The sequence below is a fragment of the Chelonoidis abingdonii genome, chromosome 7 (assembly GCF_003597395.2).
Source record: "Chelonoidis abingdonii isolate Lonesome George chromosome 7, CheloAbing_2.0, whole genome shotgun sequence".
Lineage (NCBI taxonomy): Eukaryota > Metazoa > Chordata > Testudines > Testudinidae > Chelonoidis > Chelonoidis abingdonii.
In genome coordinates, this window is record NC_133775.1 from 59,262,187 (window position 1) to 59,274,482 (window position 12,296).

A 12,296-nucleotide genomic window follows, 5' to 3' on the forward strand; every position below is an offset into this window, starting at 1 on the left:
AAGGAGAATCAAGGGAAAAGATGGTACCTAGAAAAATGTAGAGCATTCGTATGAGATAACCATTAAACGAGACTCCTTAATTCACACAGAAGTGCGTGTGAACCTTTTTCAGCTGCTGCAGATCTTAGGAGCCAAATCTTGTTTCTGTGCTCCATAAACACAAAGGGCCCAGATGCAGCAGAACCAGTGAGATTCTACTGCACATGGTGAGAGAGCAGCATTTCAGGAGTACATGCAAGGGACATGTCACAAGTCCCCTAGATTAAAGATTCCTGTGCTGCTGTATGGACTGGCTGAGGCCAGTGGATCTGGTGCTATGTGGTAAGGGGCCTGGATCTCAGTACATGGGGTTCCTAGAACCACAGAACCAACTCCAGCCTTGAGGCTGGAGTAGCAGTCAATGCATTTCTCACCAGGATACTCAAAGCACAACCAAGTTACTTGGCGGATTGCTCTGACAGTGTTTGGGTCTAGGTTCTGTGAAAGAGAGAAAGAGAGACTGGAATGTTCTTACCTAGTGCATCATGAAGATACTTCTGTCCTACCAGCTTTAGGTACTCCTCAATGGCTTTGGTGGCAAGCGTATTCTCCCTGAAGATCAAAACATCATGCTCCCCACAGCGATCTACCTCAGACATCACCAGATCGGTCAAGAAGTCCTGAGGGAAAAAGTCCACCAGGAATAAGGTTTATTAACCAAACTGAATCATGCAATGCTTTTTAAATGACTTTAGAACCCAGATGGGAAGAATAAAAGGAGCCCTGCACTCCTCAAAACAGGATGAGAGGATAATTGAACTGAAGTGCCTGGCCTCGGGGAAGGCATGCAAATATTACAGCACTGGGGCTATACAGATTAGCTAGAATAGCAGCTGGGACTGGTGGGTAAAATTACAAAGGTGGATGCAAGCCTCTAAATAAAAAATCCCTACAACCAAGCTTTTTTTGACATTTTATGACATACTCACTCCTCTATGGCTGATATGTTATAATCATGATTTACTGATGCACATTAGAGATAACTACCTGTGTGTTTCCCTGCTATCCAAACTCAAGTATCAGGAGGAAAGCAAATCCAAATTTTTTATTAAGAAGGATTCAGACCAAGGAAATTAATGAGCATAAAATGGGCTGGGGATTTGGGAGACAAAGTTAGCACTCCTACTATGCCTTGATTTAGCATTGTGTTGAACTGCATTCAGGCTATCAGGCAGGCCAGACAGAACAAAGGGCAAGAATCAAAGCAGGCTGCAAGCTCCTAATACAGGACCCTGTCCTGCAGTGGTGATTGAATTCCTCAGCTGCTTACTCCAGCAGGAACTGAGGGCACTCAGCATCCCACAGGAAGCAACCAGCCCCTTCCAGAATCCACCCACAGACACTAAGGCTCCTGGGGGCAGAGACCAAATTTTCATTTGTTTTCTACATATTTTAACGTCCCATCAAGCCTCCGTGAATAATACAACAGAATCTTGCTAATCTGCAGAAAAAAAAGTGGCAGCCTCTCACACATCCCTAAAATGCTACTTCACAAAATTTACTGAAGCACATTACTAGTATACTAGGAAGTCTCCAATAACTACAATCAAACTACATTACCCTTGCTTTATTATTATTTACTTGCCTTTTATTTTCTCTAAAAATTGGAAACAGTTTTCCCAATCAGTGTAAATTAGTGAGATTCAAGTGTAACAACAATACAACAAAATCCTGGATTGCTCACTTGAGAGCTCCAGGGTGGCTATTCACAATCCAGCCAGGCTAATCCAAGTGCTAATCATCCATGTTAACTGTGGTGAATCTTTGCTGTGTTCACTGTTTACAGGACACATTGACAAAATTTTATTTGCAAGCCCCTTGATGCTACAGTGTTCATGGTGCATCACCTATCCAGCAATGCAGGAAACAGTTCTATGTACTCAAGGTACAAAAGTAACATTCTGTGATGGTAGGATGCTATGAAGTCCTTCCACCTACATGGCTAATGTTTTAACCCTGCAATAATTATCTCCTCTAAGTGTCTACATCTAGCTCTTTGAAACATATTCGCACTTACAGATTCTACTTCTGCCTTTGGTAATGAGTTGCACACCTATATTGCCTTCCTTTTATAAAGAATTTGCCCACGCTCATTCTGCTTTGCTTTACTTCGCTTCCCCTCTACAGCCTCTCCCCCTTGGTAGTGTTCCCCTCCTCTAACTCCCATTCCCAGGGCTGTACACCCCTCATACTAGTTCCATCTTAATCTCTATTTAAATTTATGCAAACCCAGATTTCCTAGTCTGTGAAAAAAATTTTTTTTAAACCCACGAGAAATGCTTATAAGCTTCAGGAATCATTGTGCCATGTTCCTTCTGCTCTTACCTTGGCTCTGCCAGTGCTTTGAAGAATGTGCACCAAAGCACAGGCCATCTCCTCCTTGTTCCTCACACTGATCACAGGCTCTAGCACTGAGCACAGCATGGTGTAGTTGTTAGTAACAAACTCTGCAAATTCTTTGTACTGTTCCATGGGGAGGATGGTGATGGTCTGGTATCGGGACTTGATCCGAATGGAAGGCCCCCCTGATTTCCCTTTATTGGGCGTAGGTGTGCTGACTGGGTACCACTTTTCCACAAACTGACGGCCAGTCACACTGGCCATGGGGATGTTGACCAGTCCTACATAGTTATTCTTGTCTTTTTTCTTCTTCTTCTCCACATCCTTATAGATGTGAACTGTGATGCTATGGAGGGGCGGGAGGCCGTAGAACTCGAAGTGTTCGCCCCAGAAGATGTTGTCTGCTTTTGTTTTGCTAGTGGTGCGGGCAAACAGAGTGTCGTCAAGGCACAACTCACAGAAATATTTCTTCTTGGGGGCCAAGTCCTTGGCCTCAATGATCCAGAGACGGAGCACATTCTCGGCTCGACGGCAGTTGTCCTGTGCAGAACAAAGAGCTCAGCGTTGATTTAGAGAAAGCGATGAGGAAAAAGAGCATTTTCTTTTCAAACAGAAAACACTGATCACGCAATGAGTGTATTTTATACATAGCTACTTGATCACTTTTGAATCAATTTGATCAAATTGGTTCAGAACACAAACTTGCACTTCGCTTCTGCCATTAAGATGATGGCAGATTCATAAAATTTCTGGTAACTCGGTAAAAGAAATGTTTTTGTTTAAAAACACAGACAGAAATCACTCTGCTACCAAGAGCTATCCCCTCTATTGGGCTATGATGCTCTGTATCCTTGCTCCTGGGTCACACTTTAGAAGGAACCCAAGCTAAAGCCTAGCAACCAGACGCTTCGCCTGACTGACAATGGTAGCTCCTTGATCAGTCTCATTGAACAGAAGTTCTGAGAGATGAGGATCAGGAGGCAAGGTAACAGGAATATATTAGTTAAAGGTTTAGCCTATTGCACTTTATATAAAAGTGGTGCCTGGTAGGTTTTGGTACACCAAGAGTGGCCTCCTTCCTCAGTAGCTACTTTGGTGTGATCAACCTAATTAAATAGGCGAGCACCTCTGTGATGGTTTGATATATCATCTGGACAAGAATCCAATCATGTCATGGACATTTTACTGGTGTTAATGTTCTTGCAGCTTCCTCTTCTGTTACCTTGTTAGGCTGCACTGTCCTGCGTAGATTTTCCATCCACTTGTCTCTCTCTGCTGCAGAGGAACAACTGAAACATTTACTGCCACTGGAGTAGGTTACCTGAAACACAAACAATAGGTCCAGTTCTGGTAAGACTGCAAAGCAGAAAAAGGACCAAAAGTCATAGGTGACTTTCAAGCATTGAGAGCAAATATGAAAGAGGCAGCAAAATATGGGAGCGGGAAAAGAACAAGCCTGAAAAGGACACAGAATGCAGAGAAAAAAACCTCAGCTCAGATGGGTGTAAAACTGAAGGGAAACATACTGTTCTACCCAAATGTTCTGAGAGACTGTAAAATAAGGATATAGTCAGCAATTTGAAATTTGTGCACATGCTAACTGAACTGCAGCCTCTAGATACTTGCAATATCCCCGTAAGTCCCCAAGGCAGACAATCTGATCATTAACAGAGCAGGTGTAGGAAGAGAGCTAGTCACATGTTGATGAAAGGTCTGATGCACAAAAATCCCTGCTGGATGTCACTGGAAATACTGTCTTCAGGAAGCTAAAAAGTGCACGCTCTGGGTACTATACACATCAATGGGCTGAAACAGCCAAAATGTCTGACTCTGCTTTTGGAAGAGACACCACCACTTGGAGCAAAACTGATGCTAGCTCTGTTTGTGCATATAAGGAGACAGTCGCATTTTGCTTCAATTTTTATTTGGCCTTGCCAGCTTTCCCTGTTCTTCCCATTCAGATACACGAGCATGGGCAAACCACTTTAAGACTAAATTTTGCATTTATTTCGCCAGCTGTCTTCCATCTACCTAGGAAGACTGAAGCAGAATAGGAAATGCTTTCAGCCAATGGGCTATGTTGTGACTATTGAGCCTACAAAGCATACTTCTATTGTGAGCTCAGATGTAAAAAGTATGTGAAAGTTTGTAAGATGTTACAATAACCATGAAAAACAGGTCAAGTTGTTTATAATGCGGAACGCTGTAACAAGTGCAAAAGAACCAGACAAAGACGACTGATTAATCTAAACCAAAAAGGCCATGTTGGTATAATCCAAAGATTGTTGAAATTATGCTTGCTTAAAACGGAAGAGGTGGAACCAGACTTAATAGACCAAAATTTGCGTGATGGATATGAGGCCTAACTGGTGAACAAAATAACGAGGGAGATGAACTATGACATCCGCTTTTACCCTTTCTTAAAGAGACTGAAAAAAGACATGATCAGCTCAGCTCAGTTCTCCCTCTCATATCCCATCCCACCTGGAGTCCCAGCTTACCCCCTGAACTGCCAGCACTGCAACTCATCCCAAGGACTTTCTTCCTGAGAGGAAGGCCTGCTGGCCTTAATCTTGTTCAAGGTACTTTATTTTCACCTGTGAGTGCTGAAAGTCATCACATGATTGTGACATCCAGTCCTCAAGCCCATTAGCAGGGATATATAATTGCCAGCATTGCAGGGGCATGTAAGATCCTGCATCATTTCCCCTTCCTTTGTTGCAGCGATTCTCAATCATTTTTCCTGGTCACCCCTTTCACATAGCAAGCCTCTGAGTGCGACTTCCACCCCCAACCAATTAAAAATCTTTTAAAATATATTTAACACCATTATAAATGCTGGAGGCAAAGCAGGGTTTGGGGTAGAGACTGGCAGCTCCACCCCATGTAAGAACTTTGCAACCCCCTGAGGGATCCTGACCCCCAGTTTGAGAACCCCGGCTTTGTGGTGTTATTTTATGCCCTCCCTTCTTTTCTCCTATTTTCTCTCTCACCCTCTTGGCGTTTCATCGAATCTTGAAGTCAGCTATGTTGTATTCATCCAAGCATGCCTTGTCTATGAAGAAAATATCCAGTAAGATGATGTCCCTGACCAGATCGTAAATTGGGATCCAAGTAGCAAACTCCAAACCTACCTATCTCTCTTTAATGTTGGACAGTGAAAGAGATTATAGATACCTTTAACTCTTTGGGCCTTTGAGATCAATATCCACACAACAGATACTACTCTGAAATGAGTTGGAACAGCTTTTGAACGTGTTCCCTTAAGGAAAAGGGATGAGACTGATATATTTGGAATTCTGATAGAGCAGTTTTCAGGCAGCAAACAGATCTTTGCGTCAGGGATTTAGACACCTGGGGCCATATTTGGGGCCATATTCATCCCAGGCATAATTCCACTGAAGACCAAGTGGGCCCATGACGTGGTGTTGAGCGTGATGGCCTTGAAGTAGGACTTGACAATATGTTGTTCATCCTGTCAACTTTAGACAGGTGTTTTAGGTAGGGTTTATCCAATTTAAAAGCACACTTATGTAATATAACGTTAGTACCCTTCCACTAACTTTACAGACCTTTCTAACTTAGAGGCCACTTTCTTCACATGGTATGTTGGTAACCAAGATCAGCCCCGGTGCTGTTGCTAACAGCCCCATAATATGAATGCAGGGAAGCGAGGGAGAAGACCAGTGGGCAGCAGAAGCCCCTGAACCACAGAATTTAATCCCCTGATTGCCTGACAAAGTTCAAGTTTGTTGACCTTCCAAACACCTGCAAGGCCTTTGTTTACTCAAACTTTTCCTCAATAATCTGCCAGAACAAGGCTTTTGGAGCAGAGCTCTTATCAGCTGACTTCTCAATTTGGTCATGTCAAGGTTCCTTCCCCATTCTGAACTTTAGGGTATAGATGTGGGGACCTGCATGGACACTTCTAAGCTTAATTACCAGCTTAGATCTGGTATCGCTGCCACCATCCAGATTCCTCCGTCTGGAACACTTCCTTTCCTCCCATAACCTTCCCCTCCCTGGGTAGCCCTGAGAGACTTTTTCACCAAGTTCCTGGTGAACACGGATCCAATTCCTTGGATCTTAACACAAGGAGAATTTAACCATCCCCCCCTCCTTTCCCCCACCAATTCCTGGTGAGTCCAGATCCAATCCCCTTGGATCTAAAAACAAGGAAAAATCAATCAGGTATTAAGAAAAAGGCTTTTAATTAAAGAAAAGGAAGGTAAAAGAAAAGCTTCTGGGAGAGATTAGCATACCAGCTACTCTCACAGACAACAGATTCAAAACACAGAGGATGTTCCCCTGGGCACAAATTTAGTTACACAAAAAGATACCCAAATACCCAATTTTGATCATTCCCTTAATGGTACCAAGAGAAGTTACAAAGAAAATAAACATAAACCTATTTATCCCTTTCTAAAACTTACTACTCTGATAAGAGGCTGGTTTCTTGATCTTTTTCACTCCGCCTGAAACTGAAACTCTAAAACAAAGGAAAACTTCCCTCCTTCCTTTTGAAACATCTTGTTCCCCCATTGGTTCCTCTGATCAGGTGTCAGCTAGGCTAGGTGAACTTCTTAACCCTTTACAGGTAAAAGAGGCATTAACCCTTAACTATCTGTTTATGACAGGTCATATTTAACCGTTTTTTTAAAATGTACTGTAAAAGAATTCAGATTATGAGGAGTGAAACAAGCAAGCTTAAGACATATATTTGCATGCACGTTACAAATGCTTCGATATGTATCAGATACACAGACATTCAATTAGAAGAGTATAGTCACTTAAAATATTTCTTCCCATTGACTGACGGATGTCATTAGCTCCAAGGACTTTAGAATCTTACGATGATGGTCTACATCATAACCTCAAATGTCTGAAAAACCGATTTATTCACTCACTTAGGAAATCACAAAACAGTGCATACTGGGGATGCATACAGACGGACCACACCATGCAATCTGTACTTTTATGGGGTGGAGTTTCTTTACCTCAAAGCAGAAGTCTTGTCCAAGGATACTGCTGTGAAGTGGTTTGACAAAGACTTTCTCTTCAATCCCAAGATCCAATGCCTCCACTGCACTGCCCGGGCTAAGCAAAGACTCATGTGAACGAGATTCTTTCAGCTTTGGCAGTCCACGAGACCTGAAAAAGAGAACAAGAGGGGAAAAATAAGAGGGGGTCAGGAAGACCTTTCCTGAACAAGATTTGGCAAGATCCAGAAACAAAAGGAAGATTGACACTGATGGGTTAACCAGTCTGTACAATTTTACAAGTACTTTATAACCCTAAAGGAAATAAATTCTGTCAGTCCCCTTTTGGCTCTTGCTGACTTCTCAAAGACACACACCTCCAGCTAACTTGTCACCTTTAGAGTTTTGGGACCAGTTTTGCATGTTATATGGCTTACAATATTTTCAGAATTAAGTTTCCATGTGATCCTTGTATGTTAGTGCTTGTTTATTCAAAAACTTAGTTTGTGACAAGCTGGGGTGTAAATCTACCCTGCCAGGCACCAAGTGTCCATGCTGACCCTGATGCCATGCACTACAAACTTGTCAGTGCGCTTTAATCTACTGTTTCAAAGCAGGGTAGATTGAAATGCACTACAGTAATTTGGGTGTGCAGCAGAGGTCCACACATGCACTTGTGCTGCAGGCTAGTGCAGAGTAGACTCTCACCCCAGCTTGCTGTGACCTAAGTGTTTGTGTAGACAAGGCCTGCGTGAAATAAAGCAGATCTAGTGCAGTCTACTGTCAAAGTGGCACAGTGAAGTACCAGGTTTCTGACTCCAGAATAAACGTTATCACCTCAGGTTCCTTCCTCCTTGTGCATCACTACCTGGAATAGAAGGTTCTGCAGGTAAAATTGTGCTTTCAGTGGCACTACTTTGGTGGGGCTACTCATGTCTAACTGATCATCCCTGTAACTGGAACTTAGTAAATGAAATGATAGTAAACAAGGAATAGAATCCAGGTCCCTCTCTTACTGCATTTGATTCTGCAGCGTGAACAGGGATAAAAACAGTAAAAACATATTTGCTACTCTAGGCCTCGATTCAGCAAAGCACTTAAGCACATGTTTATCCCTATATCACTATTCAGCAAAGCACAGCAATAAGACTACGCATAAGAAGGAGGAGATGTGTGAGTAGTAGTGCACACATTTTTCAGAGTAGAGCTGCACTTTAAAGCAATACTTTGTCACCAAGGTTTCCCATCATAGTTGGGCCACAATGTAGGCCAGGTCTACACTAGAAAATTAGGTCGGTTTAACAACGTCGGTCAAGGGTGTGAAAAATCCACCCCTCTGAGCAGCACTGTTAAGCTGACCTAAATCCCCAGCCAGACTATGCTAGAATTCTTCCGTCGACCTAGCTACTGCCTCCCAGGGAGGTGGATTACCTACGCCGATGGGCGATCCCCTCCTGTTGGCATAGGTAATGTCTACACTGAAGCGCTACACCAGCGCAGCTGTGCCACTGTAGCATTTTAAGTGTAAACAAGTCCTTAGTTTCAAAGCAAAAACATTTACGAATGGATATTCAAAGAAGGATTGGGAAGGTTGTGTTAGCTGTGCTGGAAGCTTTATTCTCTGAAAAATTGTACTTCCCCTTGAAACTCTTTTTTAAGAAAACTCAATACTTCATAACATTAAAGAAATCTTAAACTCTCAATACCATAGCAGCAGCTTTATCGAGGGATATTTGAATGCATTTTTGTTTGCATCTTCACCAGTTCTAAGGCAGTTTACCAAGACATGGATACCATGAAGGATAAATATATTAACAAGCAAGCAGAGTTCACCTCATTTTAGTTTTGCACAAGATAAGCTACTTCTGGCATGCCGGTTGATTCATATGGGATCTTTAGACATTCTCAGAGAAAATGTAGGTTACAATAAATATATTAAAATGATCTAAACAGAGGGAACAGCTGCATTCTGATAAGATGGATGCTACAAAAAAGATTTCAAGTACAAATTGACAACATTAGTATGAGCATTTTGTCTGCACTGTGATTTTTTATAATAGGTTACAGCAGCAGCTTGTACCAAGGAAAATCTAAAACCTCAGCCATGTATAATTGAACACTTGCTGCAATTAGGTAGGGCAAGTCTAAAATAAACACACCACAATGTACTACTTTAATATTATTCTATGCAAAATCCTCTCTCTAATTTAAATTTCTCCTCTAAAGAAAGAACTGCTGAGGTCACTTGGCTACCCAAGTGGCAACTCTCCCAAATTCTCAGCAAATTCAGTTCCAAAAGAAGGTCCTTTAGTGAATGATGCCAGGGAACTGGCTGAGAGTGCCCACAGCTAATTCCAGCCCCAACAGCTCACAGCAGCAGAATATGGAGTAGTCAGAAATGAGGAGAAGACAGATGACCCCTTCCAAAACAAGGCAACTTTTCACAAATCCTGATTAAGCCATCACATTTGTAGCATCCTAGGGTTAAATGGCCAACACATTCTAATTTACATCAATCAAGCGCACCTACATGAAGCAATTGTACAGCCATCTGGCAGTGCACCCCCAAATCATAGCGGTGCCACATCACAGCCTCTTCAAATCTTTTTCTGGGCTACATCTCAGAAAAGAAATCCAGGTGTGCAAAGGAAGAAATGCACAAAATCAGCAGTAGTTTGATCTCAAGCCTTTGGTTAAAAGTTTCATTTGAATTTTAAGCCAGGCAGGAACATTGGTAGGAAGAAAAGCTACTCCATCCATACACGTTTAATAATATCTCTTCTCCTCGTCCTTCATACTGGATCCTGCCCCTCAGGTGACACAAACAAGGTTCCTGGCGGTGCGCAGCCTGCTCAACACTGGGCCTGTTTCCATGGTGCTGCATCTATAAGGAGGTTAGAGCTGGAAGACAGCAGGGAGAAGCAGCAGCCAGCAGGGCTCAGGGAGCATGCTCTGCAACAAGGCAAAGGTGACCTTTCAAGCAAGGAGGGAATTGCTCTTCCTTGGATCTAACAAGTTAACTAGATCCTAGATAGTAAAGAATGGCAAGGAGGGAAAAATATCTTTAAAAAACAGCTAGCCAGTGGCCTACTAGGAATGGGGCAGGGGCTGAAGAAAAATACATCACAGAAGTTCTATTTATCTTTCTTCACATATGATCTTCCCCCACTGGGAGACATTTACCATATCCCACCTCACAAGCTAAATTTTTTATTAATACATCTGTTTTGTTTCCTCTGCAGCATTCTCTTTAGCCTACTAATTTTGCATGTGGTTTTATCTCAGATCAACTTGAATATAAAATGGTCTTGTTTGGTCAGGGGAGAGGGGCTGTGAATAAGTTTTAGCAATCCCTGTAAGTGACTATTTTCTTCTGCACAGATTTCTTTTTGGTGATTGGTTCCTTTCAGCACTGCCAGGCAAACAACTATCAACTGATTAAAACTCAACCTCATTCTGACACCACAGTGATACTGGAGAGTTGCTTGTTGGGTTAAAAGTGAATGAATGCATCTGCAATTGCCACAATGTATTTTTCATTTATTAGTAAAATTATTTAGTATCTATGATACTGTTGCTTGGGCCATAATTCAGTCAGAGGCAATTGCAATAGAAATAAATTTTATTTCTATTAAAATAATTTTCTGCTTCTGTTAAAAAAAAGTCTCATCCAACATTCTGTTGTTGTAATTAATAAAATAGGCAATTTGCCCACCCCTTTACCTCTCTGGCACAGACACACAGTTAATAACTCAAAGACACTCACTTATTTTTCTAATGTCCAGTGATGATGCCAGATTAAAAGAGCCTTTCCCGTATTAGATGGAAAGCTATTGGAAAAATAAGTACTACTTAAGAGTGTCTGCGAAGAGAGAGGTAATCCCAAAGAAGCAGGATTACTATAAACAGGAGGATCAAGCAGGCCCAGCGTGGGGGAAGGGTTGTTTGCATAAATCTGTTTCTATTAAACAGCCCCATTAACAACTCAAATCCTGATTTCAATTACACTGAACCTTAAATGATTAACCTTTTCCCTACTATTTCTTCTATCTACTGCACATGGGTAAAAACTCCACATAAGGGAACACATGGTTAAAATGCATCATTACCAACCACCATTTCTATCGTGAGAAGTAGCAGTAGGAGGAGTGTGACGGAAAACATTTCAACTTCTCACCTCTTTCCAAATGCTGATGGGGAGTGGTCCTCATAGTGAAGTATGCATGTTCCTCAATCAGAGCTTTGACAATGCCCCAAACTACTGACCCAGCAGCCAAATCCCACCACTACTGACAAGGTATCTCCAGCAACACTACCACACAACTCCAACCCCAATCTGACCCTGTCTCCTTGCACATCATGATTCAGTAGTTCTCCTTTTCAGGAGGATTTCAGTTGTGAGTAGAGGAGACTGGGAACTGAAAACCTCAGGCTTCCAATGGCAGCATCTGACACACAGTAATCGATTAATGAGCCACTACTGTATTCTAGCAAGCATAAGGGGGAAAAGGGTTAAAAACCTAATTGCTTTGGTAATGAAGCTGTCCTGCTGATTTTGACCTATTTAAAAGCTAGGCTACAAAGTACAAAAGGCTTTCAGTTACTCAGCATACTAGAGAGAGCATTATATTGTTCCAAAAGCCAACACGGGAATATCAATAATCTAAAAACAAAGCATTAAATAAGTACAGCACTGAAGGAACAAAATCCCATATTTTTTTTCTTCATCAACAAATCAAGGTAAAGCTCAAGAACATTGATTAGAATTATATTAGTAAGGAGAGCTGAATTCTCCTCAGCCCAGCCACTCAACTAAAACCCATGTCTCAACTGTTCTCAAATTAAACAATTGTCCAGAAAGTTATGCCTGTATGCTTCAGAAAAATCCACAACACCGATGCAGTAATAGAGATACTGCCTAAGATCAAAAGGATTGAT

At 41.9% G+C, this 12,296-nt stretch overlaps 1 protein-coding gene across 5 annotated transcripts in view; it reads right to left on the reverse strand.

Moving 5' to 3' along the window:
* RASAL2 (RAS protein activator like 2) overlaps positions 1-12,296 on the reverse strand; it is a 229,188-nt gene that overhangs the window by 33,825 nt on the left and 183,067 nt on the right. For all 5 annotated transcript variants that reach the window (XM_032804786.2, XM_032804785.2, XM_075067913.1 and 2 more), the window contains 4 exons: positions 7,377-7,530; positions 3,602-3,700; positions 2,365-2,919; positions 515-659 (listed from right to left, as the gene is read on the reverse strand). In XM_032804786.2, coding sequence (XP_032660677.1) covers positions 515-659; positions 2,365-2,919; positions 3,602-3,700; positions 7,377-7,530 — 953 coding nt within the window. The remainder of the gene's footprint in view (positions 1-514; positions 660-2,364; positions 2,920-3,601; positions 3,701-7,376; positions 7,531-12,296) is intronic.